General features: G+C 34.9%; 2 protein-coding genes across 5 annotated transcripts in view; one reads left to right on the top strand and one right to left on the bottom strand.

The window, feature by feature from the left end:
• The window catches only part of LOC150106232 (voltage-dependent calcium channel subunit alpha-2/delta-3-like), a 2,133,114-nt gene that overhangs the window by 156,320 nt on the left and 1,955,775 nt on the right, over positions 1-21,019 (top strand). The window lies entirely within an intron of this gene.
• LOC150106237 (toxin MIT1-like) lies at positions 4,115-11,412 on the bottom strand. The gene is made up of 4 exons (XM_090392257.1): positions 11,351-11,412; positions 9,708-9,816; positions 6,316-6,425; positions 4,115-4,240 (listed from the first exon to the last, which is right to left on the bottom strand). The coding sequence occupies exons 1-4, from the start codon at positions 11,402-11,404 to the stop codon at positions 4,208-4,210; spliced, it is 306 nt and encodes a 101-aa protein (XP_090248383.1). The 5' UTR covers positions 11,405-11,412; the 3' UTR covers positions 4,115-4,207.

Genomic DNA, 21,019 nt, shown 5'->3' with positions numbered 1-21,019 from the left:
TTATTTCAGTATCCACACTTTTCTGCCATTCATAATCGCCTGCAGTTCTGTGCATTTTGATGTTCCTAATCGTTAACAGTGTTTGTGCGTGCACGCGTGTGTTCTGCTGTCGACTTTACTGCGTTATACGGTAAAAACCCAAGTTGACCAACTTTAAATCTTACTAGTCTTAACTGTGGCCATTCAATACTATTATTCCTTCTATCCACTTACAACACCAAGAAGTATGGCATCATGCCATAATCTTCCAATTTCGAAACGAGACACTTGGACAATATCGAATGTTACTGAACTTCTAAATGTTAACCTGGATTTAAATTTCTTGTCTACATTCCGCCTTTTTTTTATCCTCCTTTATGGATTATGATAAGCCTTCGGCTTTTCCAGTCAACAGAACTTCTCCAAATCCTGAGCACAGTAATCCAAGCCGATCAACAGTTACAGAATGCACGAGAGATATTAACTGCACATATTTGCAGTCATCTCATTCGGCCAGCTTGTCTTGAGAACCGATACGATGCATGCTTACTTTACTGTAGTATTCCGCATTGAGCGACTGATTCTGAGGAGCATAATTAGCATTTTGTGCCGGACGCAAGAATACCAAGCTACTCTTCCCCCACTCTGACTGCTTTAAAACATATCTTCTGGTCTGGTATATCAATTCGTGTATATCTTGATATATCATACCACGTTTCAAGCAATAAAAATGTTTTCTCGAAGTTCATCGTTAACTAAGATATTCATGCACTGACTACCTCGCCAAATTAATCAAGTTCAATTACAACTGTGCGTTCTCATTTTGAATATCGCACGTGGATTTAATTCATAAGTTATCTTGATCAGTTTACTCGAAATATTCCCATTGCTGTACTCTAATGGGCCAATGTCATTTACACTAATAATGTATAAATTTCTTTCTTCTCTCTCTCTTTGACAATCATAAACCCTTTTTTCATATTGTGTTTTGGCAACTGCTTAAAAATAGAAAGAAACAAACTAACAGGAATTAGCAGATGTCACGCAAATGCAATTCAAACAAAACATGCCTATAATTAATAACTATGTGGCTACCAAATCGTTCTGGATCTCACGACGTGCTTTCTTGTGAAGCAGATGCAAGACCCATCGCTATATTTTCTATCTTTTTGTTTCTTTAACCAGAGTTCAGAGAAAATATTGGCTAGCATTACAAAACTGGTTATACCTAGCAGCAGAATATTTATTTTTACTGCATAAATGTAGTAATTTGCGGCATGTTATAGTCTTGTGAATAAAGATAATCTAAGGTTAAGTTAAGGGTATAATAAATCCCCCCCTCAAGTTATCCCCTTAACTTAATTTACGTCGCCGAAAAAATAGCCTCATGGCTCTTTATTATAATCTAAGGTTGTTTCGAGGTAATTTCCATAACTACAAAATAACTTTTTATGGGTTTGAGTCTAGTGACTGACTAAAACGTTTCAGTGATTTCGGCTATTGGATCATAAGCGCAAATCTAAGATTTTGTTTCTCCTGGAAGAAACTCGGATTTTTAATTCCGCACCTCGACAAATTTTTGTCATAGAACACACCCCAGTATACACGAATACTACTTAAGATTAGGAGCATCACATTTCGTTTAGCGTGCAGCAGCAATGCACTGAATTGGGCAGATAATGAAAGGAGGAGAGAGAGAGAGAGAGAGAGAGAGACTGCAATTGACGGATTTCCAAATGACGAATTCCCCTTTGGGAATGAAAAGGCATCTGAGCTTTATTTTTGTGTTCCTCGTGGTAAATGCTGAGCAACACTCATCGAAAAATTCTCAAAGGCGATTCTTGGATTACAATAGGAATACTCCATAATGCAAACATTTCTTTCTGGGCTCTCGCAAAAAAAAAAAAAAAACGCATTTTCGAATGACACTCGTTGGCCGAAATTCTTTCATTATCGTACACGATTTTCGCTATTACTTAGCTACTCGTTTGTTTGTTTGGGGTAAACCGTACACCTTTATGTGAGAAGGCCTAGTAGTTGCACACACTTATGTCTGTTCCTGCTTAACGGAAGGCATAAGATGCTGTCGTCTGTCAATAAAATATCGTTGTTTGTTCACAACAACGAAAAAGAGAAAAAACGTTATTTTGATGGAAATGAAAACAAAATTTTATTGATGTGATACTACTTACGGGCGAACTTGTTTATTTGCAAAGAAAGCCGTTCCTCTGCACGGACTCATAGCTACAAAATGCACAACAGTGCTATCGTATAGAATATTTTGAGATTACATAGACCGTGATGTAAGATGATTACGCAAATATTCCTTCGCAGTTAACAGCAGGAGGCTAATTAACCATTCCAGTAATTTCAGAATCGTTACAGCCTGCAGTTACTCAGAAGAGATCTGCATGATGTCTGTCTCCACGTGCTCGAGTACTCGCAAACAAATCTATCGTCAGACAGAACATCAGTCTCTAATCTACTGCTAATTACTGGTAACTTCTACACCATAAGCGACAGTGGGGACAATTTCACGTGGTACTGGAAGAAGTACAAATCGCATGAAAAGCATCATCGACTCTAATCACTAGGGAGAATCGTCTTCAGTGAGGCTCTTTATTTCTCTTTGATCGCAGATGAATTCATTGACTTGATTTGCCTTCCTATCTCGAGATTGAATATCTGTGCTTATTTAATATCATTTCTTCTTTTACTCATTTCTTCTACCTGATCTGCCTTTGTGATTGTGCTGTCCCCCTTTTTATGTTCTTTCTATCCCTGCTTTTGTTAAATATAAATTATGTTTTGTTGCATTTATTTTATTTAAGCTTTTTTTTTTAACTTTCGTTCATTGTAAACTGTTATAAAGAAAAGAAAGTCGTCTTTTATAAAATCTCCATTGTTTCCTCAGCTAACTAAAATATAACATGACTTGCTCTGAAAAAGGCAAAATCCTTACTTATATTATTCTTTCAAAACATGACTTTAAAGATATATCTCTGAATATACGCATTTTTGTTTTGTTTTTCTCCAATGAAAGTGAAAAGGGGACCATTCTTTTGATCATGTACACTTAGTTCACTAAAACTACGGGTGTCTTTTCCGATTCTAATAAATTGGATTTTTAACATACAATTTAGATTCGATGTGTTTGCCACAGAATAGGTGGATTGCGCCGCTTCTTGAAAAAGAAAAGGAATTGAGTAGAAGTACAAAGTTCTCGTTTTATTCTGCAACAAGGTTCTCGTTACTCTGCAGTCAAAGTAATCCCGCAAATAACTCGCCAGATCACGGGGTAGCAAGTTTAGAAGTGTAAAAAATGGTCACGAAGGGAAGTCACTTGGACAGACTTAAGTTAGATTATAGAAATGCTTTTCGTTGTGTGCCTGCAATGCTGAATGCATCGCCACAACATCTTTAGCTTTCAGAGAAACTGCAGGCGTACCATAATCTCAGTCCCTCTCTTATTGGAAAAATGAGAGTTGTTAGGAGAAAGCCGGTGTGAACATCGCGATCAAATGGGCTGCTGGCACAAGAGATTCCATTAGATAAGGATTATCGAGTGAGTTTTTAACTTCTACAAGCTAGTAGACCTATGACCTAATATTTTTCTTCCAGCTGCGTTTTGTTCCGCTTCCCATTCCATTTATTGCTTTTTCGCTTAGTGAGAGGCCTTTCTCTGAGTTACTCGAGTCGCATGCAGCAGCGCATTAGCCGACACTGCTCCACCATTGCCTACTTCGGCGAGATTAAGACTGAATTATTAAAAATCCTAAAAGAGGCAGAAAGCCTTTAATTACATTTCTGCTATTAACTACGTAGAGATGACATCGACCAGAGATAAATGAACGGAATAAATTGCTATAAGGAAACTGAGGCGGAAGTTTGCTTAAAGTTTGTTTCTGAAAGGTTAAAAAAAATAAATAAGATTAATTATTATCCTAATTAATTGCTTTATTTTTACGCCGCCTCTAGAAGAAGACATTAAGCTCTGACAACTATCATTTGTGGCGCCTAATTCAGCTGATTATCACAAATACGTGGAAAATAACACGTGTTTATTTTCTAGGACACGTTGTTTTGTGTAATTGTTTATAATGTTGGCTGTGTTTATGATGAAAGAGAATCAGAATCGAGTCAAACATTGCACTTTATTGTTCTCCTGTTTTTAACCATGTTACTGGATCTTTTAATGCATCGTTCATTATACGAACACAGCAGTCCTTCACTGACACTTATAAGTATCATATGTGGTGCTCTAGAAAAAGAAAAATACATTAATTTTCCTCAATATAAACACGCATTATTATTTTTTTTAGATATTGGCCCTATTAAAATGATTATTAATAAACAAGTCATTAGTATTGTCTGAGCCTTTTTTTATGCATAGCTTGAAATGTAATAATTACTATTTCAATATGACATGTCTACTCCAAAAAAGTGACATCTATAATTCACGTCCTTGCACAATTTTGGGAACTAATTAGTCCGTGAAATGCCCTGCGTAGGATTCTCAAATCGGTCGTCTGTCTATGGCTCTTCTTTTTGGTGATTCTGTTGAAGCAATTTTAGCAAATCTGCTTAAAAATATGTATCCATTTCTAGACCTACGCCATCGAAAATCGACTTCAACAAGATTCCAAGTTCCAAGCGTGTAATGATTATTGTACGAAGCCTAAATTACACAATTGGTTAAGTATTCACCGGATGCATTCTTTTTTGGATGCATAACATTGTAAAATGAACGCAAAGAAGCTTAATATTTCTCTTGCATTAGAGTTTCTAAAACTATTCTATCATGGCAGGAATTCAACACATAAAGGTGGAAATGAAAGCTTCTTATGCATATGATCTGATACTCCCAGATAATAGGAAGATCAAAAATATTTGGAATTCTTATTTTTGTGTGCTACAGACTTATCTGGAGCTTCTACATTCATTTCTCTGCAAGATAACAACTAAAGTCCACAATGGGTGTCCTGGAAGTTGCTTTATTGATGACAGTGTAGGAGATGTCATTTATTGAGTCCACTTATCAGGGCACAGTTGCACTAAATGGATTCAGCGGAGTAGTCATGAAATTTGGACCACCTTAACTTCATTGAAGGTGAGTCAGTTTCGTATGGAGAAAATCGGAAACTCAGATTTCGCAGTTCCGCGAAACAAACAATCATCCGGAGAACCCGTACATTTAATAAACAAAAATATCATCCGGTTTCTGTAGATGGTATACCATCTACACAAACGAAACGAGATGATATGTTTGTTTTTGTGGAAACAGTAGATGTGTAATGTTGGACGATGGTTTGCGTAATATAGCATGGCATCCCACGATGAATACTTAAACTCCACGGAGATGTTATGCAATAATAATAACAGGCGGCTGGTAATTGAAGACAAAAGCCTGCTTGTAGTGTGGAAAAGAGAGAGACTGGCGCCTTGTTTGACAAGATTCTAGTATGGATCTAGATCCTTGAAGTACAGGAGGAAGTTGTCAGGACTGTTTTGAATGAAAGTTGTGTATTAGCCAGAAATAGACTTAGAAAACAGATAAATTATCCTGTTGACATTCATCGCTCTACACCATACCTTGTTAATTATAAAACATTCCTCTTTACAAATCTGAGAATGTTTTGTGCAATACTCAATTTGGCAAGCAAACGTAAATTTTTCATGTAAGGAACAGAAAGGTAAAAACAAATGACCTACTTTGTCAAAATATTCTACAGTTTGAAGATGCTAAGAAAATATGACGCACTGATTTTTATGGATAAAACAGTTGATTCTATTATTAAAAATATTGCTCGTAAAACGAAAGAAATATCTTGGAAATGATGGACTGGCCTACTTCGTTTTTAGGACCATGAACACAAATAACAGCACAAGTGATACTGGTCATTTTTAAATGAGAATTTGTGGTACTCAGATTAAGATTAGTCTATTTCTTGTTTTAAAAAGAAAACCGGCATAAATTTCCAAAACTAATTCATAAATAATAATAAACTGGTAACCATGAAGTACAAAAATGGAGCCTTGGAAGGAAGAAAAGGTGAGGACGACACTTGTAAAATGTGCGGAAATAGAGCTAAATAATTATTTTTAAATATATACTCGACATATGCGGGTCGGAAAACAGGTCTTGACAACCTTTAAAAGAGAATATAAATACTCTGCTGTAACAAAATTGAAAGAATTATGCGCTTAAACCATCGAATATCAGATTAACTTTGCTAATGAGGAAATATTAAGTTTGGTATCAGATCACATTTAAGAAATTTGAACCACATCTGGCACTGACGCCATGTTCAGCAGCATTCGCTATGATTTACTTACCCCAACCTTTTCGATGTGTTCAACGCACTTCATGTTGCCTGAACAAGGACAGCTGACTTCATATTTCGTACCTTCTGCATTTTCCTTGCTCTCGGGACTGCAGAGATCATCTGAAAACGAGAATGACGTATTTCATTAAACAAACAGCAGAAAAATCTCATTCAGAGCATTTCTACTACAACACTAAGATTTATATTTGAAACGTTTTATTTAATTGGCAAGAAAAAAACCGACGTATTTGTCATTGCCTTCTTTCTTTTAAGCAGCAAATAAAATTGTGGTGGGAGAAGAAAAGGAGGGAATGAGACCATTCTCCAGTGGATGACAGAGTTCAGTTATGAACTTTGGCAAAGATCGATTTTTGTTATTTTAATATTAAATACCAATAAAAATAGTTTTACTTAAAATTTAGTAAATCGAACGGTAAGTATATTTACGGTCACTCGCATTCGTTATAATTCAGTATGAAAAATTACAAGGACGGCGTTGTTGTTTAGGATCAAAATATGGATGACCACTAATTGCTGGACAGAATTTCAGGAAAGGCAAATACTCCGTGTCTGTGCCGTGGTGTAGAACTATCCAACAGTGGGGGAAAGATCATTAAACAACGTGTTTTCCGTTTAACAATCCAAGATTTATAGCGGTATTCGAAGTTCCTGTCTAAATATGAAAATCAATATTTCGACTAATCCAGTATTGTAAAAGATAACTTTCTAATTAACTTATTACGTATCTGGGGGGGGGGTGATTACTGGTTATATGAATCAGTTTGGTTCTCAAGAATGGAAGAAATGGCTTAAGCTGAATATGTGGCGTACATTTACCACCACGATGATTTTAAAGCGGCTTATCTTGTGAGACGTGCCCTAATAGCATGGCTATCATCCTGGCTGTTTCAAGTATTTTCATTTCCCAGACGGCACCGATAAATCGAACTTTATATTTTGTAGCAGAAAATCGACCTCATAATGAACTTTGGAAGGGCCAAATTTTATTGATGCACTAGACTGAACATGAATTAACCATATAGAATTTTTTCATTTTAGCTTTCATAAAGAATAAATGATTGCTTATGAAAGTTATTACCGAATTGTGTTCCGTGCACAGATTATTATCAATGCAATTGAGTAGTGGAATTATTGACATCCCAATATTGGGATGTCAATAAGACTCACCGCAAAGCTCAGTATCGTTTGGACAGCCCACCTTTTGAAATACAAATAGTTTCCATACACACGGTTTCCAATTTATTACTGTCTGTTGTGCAACAAAATAGCTCGAGGAGTAATTTATGATCACGCGTTTAGAAAAGGCCGCAGCTATACTTTGTGTATTTTAATGCAAAGTGATCACCCGGCTTTACGTTTAGTGACCAAAGCAAATGTGTCTGTTAGAAATGTGGACTGAAAAAAGTCCTGGTTTTCCATAAACTCGAGGGGCTTCAGTTGAAGGACGACTGATGAAGAAAAATCAAACGCAGTGTAAGGAAATTTTGAGCCAGAGAAGATTTTTTTTTTTTTAATTCCATGTGAGAAAAATCTGAAATTTCATATTACATAGACGGATTCCACCTTCCAAAAGGAAACGGGGACGATATAGAAAGCTAGATTAGTTATGAAAGATAATGTATAAGATTGGTACGTATAAGAGACACAAAAATAGAGGGAAAGAGAACGAGTCTAAGAGCCTAATGGCAATAACTGATAGGGAAGGTAATTACTGCTTTGAGAATTGAATTTTTTTTTTGCATCATATGTCTACTAGCAAAGTACAGTGTATGTCAAAATTATGTTAACACTTATACGGAATAAATATTTACATTTTATTTTCTTTTTTTTGCTAAATGTTGATTACAATAAATTTTACAACAAATTTTTTTTTCATTTAAGTGTTAACATAATTTTGGTACCCTCTACGATGGGCTTTGAGGACTTTTTCGTGCTGAACACGTAACTGTTGTTCAGCACGAAAAAGTCCTCAAAGCATTTCCTTTTAGCATTTCCTATTGGTTACACTAATATTTGGGAAGAAGAAAGTACGAAGAAATTAACTTATTGAGCGCATTGGACATATGACGAAAATACCACATTTTTTTCTTAGATGATCACTACGTTTAACGTGAGAAGAGAACTTCTTGAGCAGTAAGCCCCCCCCCCCCCCACCTCTTGCATAGTACTGCGGCTTCCTTCAGAAAAGTGAGAAGTAGTTGGCAGCAGGAATAAAGACCATCTTAATTAACACGCGAGTTGTGGGCTGGTGAGGAAGGAATAGTTTTGGTACAGCGATTTTTATCAGAGATTCGATATGTTAGTCAAGTAAATAATTGTTTTGTATATTAAACAATTATTTACTTGACTAACATACCGAATTAAGTCTTTAATTTATTAATACTATTGGTCAAGAAAAAAAGGTCATAATATTATTAAGACTGTATTTTAATACTTGAATATTCTGCTCGTATTAACGTTCTTAAATTCGATTTGATAAAAAGAGGCCACCTTAGTTTACTTCAGGTTTAGCTTTTTTATGTATAAAATACAAGAATTGCTTGTTACACGTGATCTAGATTTCTTTGTTTCGCAAAATACAAAGATGGGAAATACAGATATTGTAATGGAATGATTATTGAAGAGAGATTTGGGTGATATTTTTGTCACATGTTGTTCGTTTGTTCTTATTTTGAGCTCTCTCTTTCCCCTGCTCCGAGCGTACGGGCTTCTCTACTACACCAATACTGATAGAATAGATGCTGATATCCGCACCTTAAAGAAGTTGGAACGTAAAAAAAAAAAAAAAGGGAGAAAAAAAGTCAATCCTCTGTCGATTGGCTGCCTAAAACTAAAGCCTGAATCGTGTTACGATTTGTTACAGGCATGCTCAGGATTCCACACAATCTTTCTTCTTTCTCTAAATTTCAATAATTTGAATTGTTATGTCGCCATTCCATCCCATTATTTCGAAACTAATGATTAGACAAATAAGTAAAAGTTGTAGCAAAATATAAATATAACAGTGAAGAAGTTTTTGTATTTACTTGATTTCATCAAGTAAACTTCTATGTAGAAAAATTGAATGCACGTAGTATTTAATTTGGTTTTCCCACGTCACGATATTGTCCTTTCATATTCTCCTAAGATTTCTTCAAGTTTTAAAAATTTCTTCTTAGCTGCACTCGGTAACCCTCGTAATGTTAATCCCGTATTTTCAGCCATGATGACGTAGGGGTGATAGGCACTTGCGCACTAGTTTTATCGTTAGTGCAAATCGTAGTACAATTCATTAATACGCGTGAATGAAAATTAAAAAAAAAAAACAGAACGAAATGTTACTGCACACTAAGTATAAAACAAGGAAGTGAAAGAATTTTAATAATAGCAAAACAAACGTACCTTTTATACCACGGCGTTTGCAAACTCCTCCCTTATCCAGAATGTAGCTTTCCACACAACACTGGGATTCATCACAATCATCGTGACTTTCGCATGGTGTCATGTTTCCCTATAATGTAAAGAAAACTACGATAGAACTGTGGCAGAAATATTTCATCGTCATAACTTCGCTATGGATTATAGGTCCGTCGATTCATTCTCTTTTTATTCTTATCAAATAAATTTCTATTCCTACGCTGTGTTCTTTCTGCTTTTGTTAGTAATTTATTACCAACTTATTATTTAAACTTTGCTTCATATTTAATATTTGTTTAGCAAATCAAGTATTTGTCATTTTGTTTGAATGTTCTGTCCAGTGCTATTTATTATTACTTTTGCATTGTGTTTTTTTAAAAATATTTTAATACATCGACATTTATTTTAAGCCCAAATAATGTACATATTGCACTTCTGACATTAAAGAATAAAAACAAGGAAATGAAAATTTTCATTTCCTTGTTTTTATTCTTTATCTTGTTTGTACTGATACCAGTATATTTCACTTTCATTGTTTTTGTACTAAATTAGAAATAAATTCTGTTGTTTGGTACCATTTACTGTGCCTGTATATATCTATCTATCTGAAGCCCAATGATCCGTTTATCATTTGAATCAATGCTTGGAATGATTGTTGCTTTAATTTTTACTTTTTTTTTTTTTTTTTTGTAACGTACTGATTTTATTATTATTATATCCTGCCTATGTTAGCTTTTATTTGTGTATTACATTAAGAAATGTCGAAGGAACAGGACTGAGTAATCAAACAGGATTATTTAAAAAAAAAAAAACTATTCGAAACATAACCGAATGTGGCAATTCTTTGTTCGCTCTGTCAGTTGGTGAGGTACATGGGCAAACATTCAGAATTCCTGCTGTGGACTTAGATTGAACTGCTTCAAGTCAGCGGTGTGTGGTTACATCAAGCAGCTGAATGGGAAATACTTCGTTTGTGCTTAAAACAAATGATCAAAAACGTTATATGCAGGCAGCAGTATCATAATAAGTACGCAATCATTATTATTGATGTTTTGCACCATTGCTGTTATGTTATAAACTTTCATTTGTTGCGAAATTCTCCAAAATTACAGGGAAAAGCGGTTCTATAATTATGTAGGCTTACCGGAAAAAATCGTTAAATACTGAATGTCAGTATATTGTAGTGTTTTCAAAATTTTATTTTAAATATTAGATCAGTAAAATTTCAGATCTGTAAAATTCCTAGATGCTTTCGTCACATTGCTGAGATAACAGACTTAAATAAATATAACCTTCTTTCACACTTAAGCATTGAGGCCACTTTCGTTTTTCCGAGGGGAAAACCAGAAATTGTGGCATCAAAGCGATCCAAAGCAATTTCTTTCTTTTTATTTAATATTGGAAATTCCATTCGATTCCTTTTGATTGTACTTAATTCAATCAATATCATATGTTCGTTTAGAGATTCGAATCATTTCACAAAGCCATAATGTGACAACCTCCTGTGGCTCCCTGCAGAATTAAGGAACGTTTCGTTTAAGTAAAGCAAAAGAGAATTAAATCGTTTGACATCGTGTTTTATTTACTTAAAACAATATATTTACAACAGATTAACATAGAATATTTACCTCCACGGTGAGGGAGAAGGCTACTAATAGAGATATAATAAGTAGTACTTTCATCTTGACGTTTGTAATGTGGCTCCAATTTGTAACGTTTCTCTAAATAAAAAGCTACTTCGAGCATCCATCTGTCAGTGTCTTCTGAGAACCAGCAGGTGACGTTAGTTTTCTCCGTTTGCCTTATCATTGCTCATTCTTGGCAGACATCACTTCTCCTCGTTCCCTCGATACATAGTCTGATGTGGCACTGTGATCACCGCACCACCAGGCTATCTGACATGCTCGGTTATCTTTCGACTGCAGGTGCAAAGAATTCCAGCAATGCTTATTTCTCTTTCTTTATGCCAATATTTTATTTCTAGCTTTTTTTATTACACAATACAAACATGAACATGTTTTCTTTCTCTTGTTAAACAAAAGAAAACAGCTCTTTAACTCTTCCTAAGTGCCTTGCAAGTCAAAAATAACGACAATTATTTTATTTTTCTACAGAAAAATAATCTGCTATAAATGTTTTTTTTTTAATAAATAGTTTTAATGTATTTGGCCCTTAAATTTTCTTACTTAAAATTTTATAGGTTTTACAAAAATTAACTTGTAATAGTCGATGATTATAATAATAACTAATAAATAAAACTTAAAAGTGCTAAAGGTTTAAATCGGTCAAATGTGTTCACAGTTAACCATTAGGTAAGTGAACCCACCTTTCTAATTGATAACCCGAAACCGAGAGATAAAAGTAAAGAACAACTCATTCTCGACTGCGAAAAGGCTAAAATATTTCGCTAAGAAGGAAAATTATTTTATTTTGGAAGTTCTAGAAAGTAACGAATAAAGTTCAATAGGTTTATTTACGTATATCAAAAGTCTGCTGTATACTTAGCGACATGAATGACTCCCGTTACTAACATGCCCTTGGTTTATAAAAGTGGGGTGAGGGAGTTGAGAAAATACAGAAACAGATTACTAGCCCATACTCTTATGCGTGCGCCTTCGAATATAACGCTGTTGTTCACGACTCGATTCGGGACAGATATTAACATTCAACATCTGCAAATCCCAGTACCAGATATAATTCATAGATATTTGTGAGCGCGGATTAGTAAGCTCTTTTACGATTTGCAATAAACCGAAATCGGTCATCTATTGCAGCTTGCCACTACATCATTCCTCTACAGAGGCACTGGGGAATCGGATGCTCGGGCCGGAGTGTTTGCCAGATGGTTGCGTGTATACCGAACTACTGCGGAATAAAACTCTCAGAAGACTGTGACTTGTAAACATTCACTTACTTATTCGGATCATAACGCCTCGTGGTTAGCTTAAGAGACCAACGTTCAGAAGGCGCTACCAGATATTATCCACGCAGTTAGCTATTCGAATTTTCTATCGTTGGCTGCAGCATTAGAGCGCTAGTTGCCCCAAGGTGAGAAATCATAGTATGTCTAGAAATATGCTATTAAACGCGAGAATGCACGAAACTAATGCTTGTTTATTGGAAATAATAATGGGAAAACTTGCATGTATCAAATAGGAATAGTCTAGGAATGATCAAAATTTAAAAAGTCGATCAGAGGAAGGTCGCGCAGTTGATTTTCAGCCAAATGTAGCAGCAGAAACCAGTTCATTGATACTTCACACACAAATGAAAAAGAAAAACCGAAAACGTTGCCATCTGATACTCCAGCATTACTGATCTGTTTGAGGATAAAGATTTGCTCGCACTTCATATACAGGGAGTAAAACGTAGATAAATGATATTAAAAATAGGCTATTTCTATCTTCATTCAAAGCAAATGATCACGAAGACAACAACAGAGTACATATTGATAATATTCTGGATAGTTAAGAAATTGACTGATTGCTAATGGATATCCGACATTATAGCGAGTTGGAAAAGCTGCGCTTTGGAACACTCAGAAAGAGAAAGAGATGGTTTTAATCCTCTGTAGGATACCATGGGATGTTTATATGTTCTTAGTGAGTTAACCAGTCTCATATGAAGGTGACAGTGTTTCTCTCGTCCTGCAAAACAAACCGGCTAGTTGGTTTTGCAGGACAATAGACAGACATTGCTGAATGTTGGGATAAGCTTGACTTGCTTACCAGAAGAATTAGCTTCACATAATAATCCAGGCTAATTTACTATAATATTTCATTGGACCTGTTAGGTCCAATGAAATATTATAGTAAATAGCAGGCGAGATGGAATATCTCCGTTACTTTAGAAAATATTACTTTGATCTCAATCATAAGTCGATAATGGATTCTAAAATTCTTAATTCCCTTTGTCATTTTAAAAATAACCAAGTAGGGAAGCATTTTCTGAGCTTCAGAATGAATGGCTGTAACTTAATAAACAATATATGAACAGCTGTATACGCATTTCAAAACTCCGATATCGATGTGTGATAGAATTTGGTTTTGCTTGTGTATAAGTCCAAGGATCAATTTGAATGAATTCCATTAGGCACAGGACATTCAAGACAGTAATATTGACAAAGATTAGTCGAATTCTGTTATTATTATTATTTTCTGGCGGAGACTTGAAAGCAAATTAGCTACGATAGAAGAGCATTCTAAAATTGTTAGTGTGGCAGTTGGAAATAAAGCTATCCGAGATTTTCTCCTCGTCTTTAATGCACATGGATATAGATGGAAGTAAATTTGACCAAATTACTTAACTTTATATTAAAGAACCAAATAGAGCGATTGAATGTGATTTTCATACTTCACTTTTTGAACAACTGCTTAAATACTGGTATAGATCTGTTTTACTCTATAGTAAACAATTTCCCAAACTTTATACATAGCTAGGGACTTTTTTTTTTATTAACTTAAATGTTTTATGGCCCATAAAGGTTGTACATATATGTATTTAGTTTTCTAAATTAAATAACCAGATTTGCAATACTATAAAAATATCTTATATATTTACTGGTATGTAAATAAGGATTCCATTCGATATCGATTATGTAACAGACTCGAATTCAGTAGATATTTTTTATTATTATTATTCCTGACACCTCCAAGGAGTCCGAAGACTCATCGCGGGAGGACACCTACAACTGTCTCAACCACTACACCGAACCTCTACTACGAATCATCTCCATCAACGCCATCTACCGCCCACCACAACTAGTATTTTTTGTCTGTAAATTGCGTGTGTTCTGAAGGGCCAATTTGTCTGTATGCGGGATGAAAAACCCGAGTTTCCGGGAGAAAAAACCCTGCTACCTCCATATGAGGTCGGCTAACTCACCTTCGATTAAAATCATCCAGATCAAGATTCCACCCGTCGCGACGAGAATCGAACTTAGGCCTATTCCAATCGCATACAATTATGTATGCGCATGTTATTAAAGTCGAATAAGCAGAACTTAGTTCTGTCCTTTAAATTATTAATATTGTTTATAACTTGATTTTTTTCTTCTACCAACTGCTTACGTGTCATAATTTTTTTATATTTCTGAGAACGGGTGATGTTTTTCAAGTACCTGTACCCAGCCACAGAGATCAGCACGTCTTCAAATACTGCTATACACAAATATCACAAATCTCTTCAACTATTGAATAGTTTTTTTTTTTTTTTTTTCACATTTTGGGAAATGATCCTGTGGTGCTCCAAAACTCTTTGATTTAATACACTAGCGAGCAGTTAGGTTGTTTCAGAAAGCTGGACTTACCAAAGCATTCTTATTATGCCCTTATCAGACGAATGCTGTAGAATCCTACTACCTCTACGTTACATACATACCGTGAGATAACATGTGAACTTTAAGTCATCCCTTCCTCTGATGTTAAGATCAACAAATTATACAAACTAGCCAAGTCCATTTAAAAATCTGGATAACCGAAGTTGAAATTGGTTTGAAAATCGACTTACATAGGGGTAATTTTACTTTTCTTCGAAAGGAAGCTTCTTTAATTAAAGATCAGTTTCTGATATTTACCATCAGCAGTTGCAGTTGTCATACCAATAATATTTCTGAATTTAAAATCGTTATTAATCAAAATAATCTAATCCTTGATTTGAAACGGATACAATATAAACATTTCTTGTTCAAAAAAAGCATACCTGTTCTTTTTTTTTTCTGAATTAAATTTAAATTCCCTTTTATCCAAACGTAATAACGTTCTGTTGGCATCTGCACAATTTTATATATACATATATAATAGAGAGAGAGAAATTTTACTTAATATTTGAAACCATAACCACTGACGAATATATTAACAAGGGTCCTAAAGTGAACCCTACGGTATTTTGCTCCTAACCACTGCACCGTTGCCATCGACCTGTGGACTACTCGTAATTCCTTATCCAGCTCGCTAAATGCTCGTCGATAACTATTTGGAGCATTTTAATCAGCAGGAACACATGAGGAAAACTATCACAGGCTTGCCCGAAATCTATATAAGTTAATCGTTGCCATTACAACACTTTTCCTTTCTTTCTTTCTTTTTTTTTTTTTTTCAACATAAAAATTCAGCAAATTCGCTACTTAATGAAACCATGGTAGCCCATTTTCAAGAAAAGCGACCTCTATCAAAAATGTTCTGGATACGAATTTTATTAATTTTTTCCCAACTGATATGTCAGTATCACTTAACATTTAAAGTGGTCTGTAATTCTCTGTTGTATTGATGATACACTCATACGAAGCGGAATGATCCTTACAATAAGCGGTTTAATTTAGACCCAAAATATATATGACAGTGATATGTATCAAACAGTAGGTGTTCGCTTACTTGAATTTAAATATTATGTAAAAATATATTCATGACTGTTCCTTTAAAACACGTAATATTAAAAAACAACTTCACATTGCACTTTAATTTAAAATCCCCTAAAATTTAACAAAAGGTTTGATGAAAAATATGTTTTTGAAAGCCTGATCCAAAACCTAATTATAATTAAACACTTATGAACCCAACGATCCGCATTTTAATTAAAAATAAATTCATCACAACTTTAAAGGAAATATGTTAAAATCAGCTATCGGCCTTTGCCCTTTCAGTTTGTTCATAAGATACGAAGTTTCCTATTCAAATTTATAAACATTTTAGATTTATTAGTTTTTGTTTTTCTTTGAAAACGGGTTCAATAGCATAAATTTTCTTCTTTTTCGTAGTGCTTGATAACCATGCAATAATTCACCAATTCAAAAGCTTATGTTGAATCATTAAAATCGTTTTTAATAATGAAAATTATTCAAATGTTTCTAAATCCCACAACATGCAGTGCATTATTTATTCTACAAGTGCAACACCTCGACTGTGGGTGTCATGCGCAATGCATGGCCACATGTTTTCTTGGATATATTTTTTACTTTGGTGCTACCGTACAACAAACCTGGCTATCTGGTAAGATGAAGATTTATTCTTTCTTTCATTCTTTCTGAATTCCTGGAAACAAGAGCAAAATTAATACATAAATACAGAAAAAAGTGAATCAATTTGGCAGTCTTAATAAAAAATACATTGGCTGAAGATTTCTATTTAATATTTATTACTGTCGTGATACCTTGTAGGGTCAATCTTTTACTCCGAAGTAGTTTTTGTCACTCTCTGGCGGTATCGTGTTTCACTAGTTGCAAGAAAAAATTGAGTCTCTTGAAAAATCACGGTCAAGCGGATTTTCCAACGTTTTGATGTGCTCCAAATGAAAAACCATAGCAAGGCAGATGTCTTGGGGGCACACTCTAACTACTAAACGGACTTTTTCATTTAGTTCTTCAGTCTTTATTTGTCGTGTGTCACGCACTTAGTCCAATGGGCTTAACGTATGGCAGGTTTACAATCACAAAACAGTTAAATAATCTGAAAATCCTTTCTCTCTAGAAAGACTTTTTCACGCCATTCAAGGTCTCCAATAAGCGGTAGTAGGTTCACATCGGTGACGAAAATAGTCGAGGAGCTATTGACAAACATCAGTCTCAGTGGAATTCAAACCCACAGCCCGTTGGTTGGAGAGCGCAGACGCTATCCACTTGGCAAACCAGAACGACCTTTTCCTGCTTTAGAGGGAACCTCCGTACTCAGTGGGTATTGATTATGCCCTTTGGTTGGGAAAATCTAGGTTCAAATTCCATCTAGCTTTTCAAACGAAGACGTATTATCCGGTCTCATACGGAGATGGAAGGTTATTCCTCATGAAAACTCGACTCGGATTTTTCATCCCGTAAAACAGACAAAGCAGCCAGAACACACGCAATTTAGAGACATAATACACTGACCTCATAGCCGTAGGTCATTCAAAACAAGCAAGCTAACGAATCGCCTGTTTCGGGAGGAGAACTGCCTTGTCTATCGTCTATCTTCCGTTTTTCATTAAAATAAACACACTCAGGTAACTTACTGCTTTGATTTAAATAAATTCAAAATGGTAGGAAAAGACCCAAGAATAGAAATGCGACCCAACATGAAATTTTCTGAACGACATAGTAAGGCAGCTAAAACCAGCTAAAATGGATGCGTTCGTTTATTTTCAGGATCTTTGCCACTATTCGCTTATACAAGGCAAAGGTCAGACTCATTTCAGAGTATTATATATAAAGAATTAATATAGAAAGAGATCAGTTACCAGAAGAATAGTAATTAGAATAGACGATTCTTCTTATGAGGAAAATCCGGTTTTGCATCATGCATAATTAGGAAGATGATGAAGGATTAAGAGATAGACTTGGATTTGGTAAATCTGAAAAAAGGATGAATGAATTGTGATGTTTCCAACTGAACTGTACCAGAGAGAACGCTAGTTTAAACTAATTGAGGATTTGACCAAAGGAAAACAAATTCACGACAGTCGTGGAGTAATTGAAGAAGAGTGTGTTGGTAGCACCACTTGGAATTATAACTGAGTATTCTTTATTTCGGGGATGTTTGGCGTATGAGAGCAGTTTACTCGCGTTAATTCTGTTTATTCTCAATCTAGAGGGTGCACGTTATTAATTTTTTGATGAAATGCCTCCAGATGAAAACCTATTTTCCAATGAACACTTTTTGTAGGAACCAAATAATTAATAAAAATGCGATTTGTTATTTCTAGAGACTTCATTTTGAATTAACTGTTCATAATCGAGAAATCAATCTTTCCACTTGTCTAGCTATTTTGTGTTTAATCACAGGTCATATTCCTGTTATAGCCAATAGTTTCTTTGCCTGTCGTATTCTTTGTTCTTTTCTTTAAGGCTATCCAGCAGAAGGTATATATTTGAATTTGTATATATACTAGTACTGCTAAACCTTCTTTAACCGTGAGAATCTGTTATTCGAATCTCACTGCTTGGCAGTCTTCCTAAACGAGGATCATTTGTGAATAATTAGCGTGAACATGTTTTAGGAATTTTAGAATTCCCCTCCTCTCTTCATAAATGTCACTTTATACTTATTAAGGAAACTGGGTCTGCTGTCATTAAATTTTAGCTCTTCTCTTCACAGAATACTCTTCCCCTTAACGTGTTTGACTCGATGACCTATCACCCCAGGTTACTTCGTTTAATTCCTTAGAAAGAAGCAATCCTTACTTAAGATATCCTATTAAGCAGCGCATTTCGAACCAATAATGTCAACACAGAGCTTCTTCTGCATCCATTCTCATCATTTCTGAAACATTGCAACAACTTCAAAGAATCCCCCTGATAACGACACTGCAAGTAAAATTGAATTTCTAATTAACAGTCTGAGAATTGTAAACACCTCTTCAACATTGTAAATATTATTTAAGTTAATGATTTTTCTAAAGAAGTGATTACGTTCTGTAAGAGCAAAAATCTTAATTTTTTTTCTATCTTTGAAACTGAGCATAGCGTCAGGAAAAGGGATATAAAAACCATTCCAGGTAAAAAACAGTGCACATCCAAACGAATTTTTGATATGTTTTACCGAACATTTTGTTCTCTTTCCTGTTTCGAAACAGCCTAATAAAACAATGAAGCGATGACATGTTAGCTTGTGGTGGGAGGATATTCTATTATGGAGATAGAGAAAGAAAGAAGATGGAAACAGATCCGCTGACACTGAAACTTAAAAAAAATTCTCAATGTAAAAGAGTAGAGTGCATCGTAATATATTTTAGAAATGCGCATTTTGAAATCCTTTCGCATTTGCAAGCAAAATGAGTATCATTCCGAATGACAAAATAATGGCTCGTTTGCCTATCAAATAGCCATTACTGCTGGCGAAACATTAGTCATAACAAAAACCCGTGTTTGGATACACTTACATTTTGTTTTCTGGAAATTCTGCAATTTAATTTGGATATTTAAATTATTTCAGATATCGGCGTACTGTTCAGTTCAATTCTTGATCTTTCAAAAAAACAACAAAAAAACCCTTCCTAGGAAATAAGTTATGAAGGGCATTATACAAATTTGACGGATCAAGGATAAGAAAGAATAGAATGCCATTGATTGAAGATGTTTGAAAAATGCCGCGAACAAATATAAGTCACAAAAAATGAAAAAAAAAACTTTTAACATTTTTTACCCAATCGAAGAACGAAAATGCAGAAGATCATTTCGTTGGGTTTGAAAGGGAAATATTTTTCATTATATTTAGCACACTTGCATGATATAGAAACTGAAAAAAATCTTTAGAACTAATTATTTCTATGGTATGCACTTTTCCCTTTGAAGTGTGTTGTATTTTAGTGTGATATGACGTGCGTTAACTGCACAGTACTGCCATAATCCTTATTTTAACAACACTCATTAGTGTTTAATGCACCTTAAATACGAAGTGAGGCATGCGCCCTTCTTTTCAGGGGGTGGGAAGCCTATGCTCAATTCTTTTAATGATGTGAAGAATTTTTATGAGACTTTTTCACATGAAGGTGATGTAGCAAATTTACAACAGGATTTTTTTTTATTTTGTAAACTCGTATTCTTCCTTCCGCAAACTGGACAGAAATACATCACATCCGTAGTCACTGCGACCTCGAAAGAAATTTCATGTTCCACATTCAAGACTTTTAATTTGTGCAACTTCTAATCCTATAAAAATCCCGATTGCTCAAGCTGTTGTTATGCAGCTAGACGGCAGCAACCACTCATAGTAGAGCTTTAAATTCATCCAATTACATTTTCTTTCTTTCTTTTTTTTTTCATTCCACCGAACTCTGTCGTCTGGATGGAACAGTCTTCTTCATACCCCTTTCTTCCAGGATGAGAACATTAAGATGTTCAAGACGACTTCAATACATTCCTTCTGAAATACTTGTCTAAATAGAGTACAGAGGGTTTTGCAACTTTTCATAAGTGATGTAAAAAGAAATGCGATTAACGGACAACACACGTTTTTAAAGGCGGAGTAATGTCTGGAATGGATTGCGCATAGTAGCATCAGATGGCCTCCAATGATGACTTCGATTGCATGGAGGTGTTTCGTATTAATAAGAGTAAATGTAATAATTGACTATTGGACAACTGGGGAGTAACCAACTACCGACCATTTAAATGTTCGACAAATAATTGCATTCATAGTGGCAAGCTTCAAAAGACGACCGCCGATTTTCTTTTAAAAAATGAACAGTGTTCATGAATACAAAAAAATCACCAGAAAAGGAAATCATTTAACCTTTACTTGACCGAATCGTCAGGAAGTTGATTTAATAAATCAACATTTCTACAAAAAAAAAAAAAATTATACCGGAAGGCATTTAGATGAGCCTCATAA

Source organism: Typopeltis vanoorti, chromosome 5 (assembly GCF_054136105.1).
Source record: "Typopeltis vanoorti isolate ZY-2024b chromosome 5, IOZ_Tvanoo_1.0, whole genome shotgun sequence".
NCBI classification, from domain to species: Eukaryota; Metazoa; Arthropoda; class Arachnida; order Uropygi; family Thelyphonidae; genus Typopeltis; species Typopeltis vanoorti.
The sequence above is the reverse complement of the archived record's forward strand: the minus strand, read 5'-3'. Positions and strand labels throughout refer to the sequence as shown.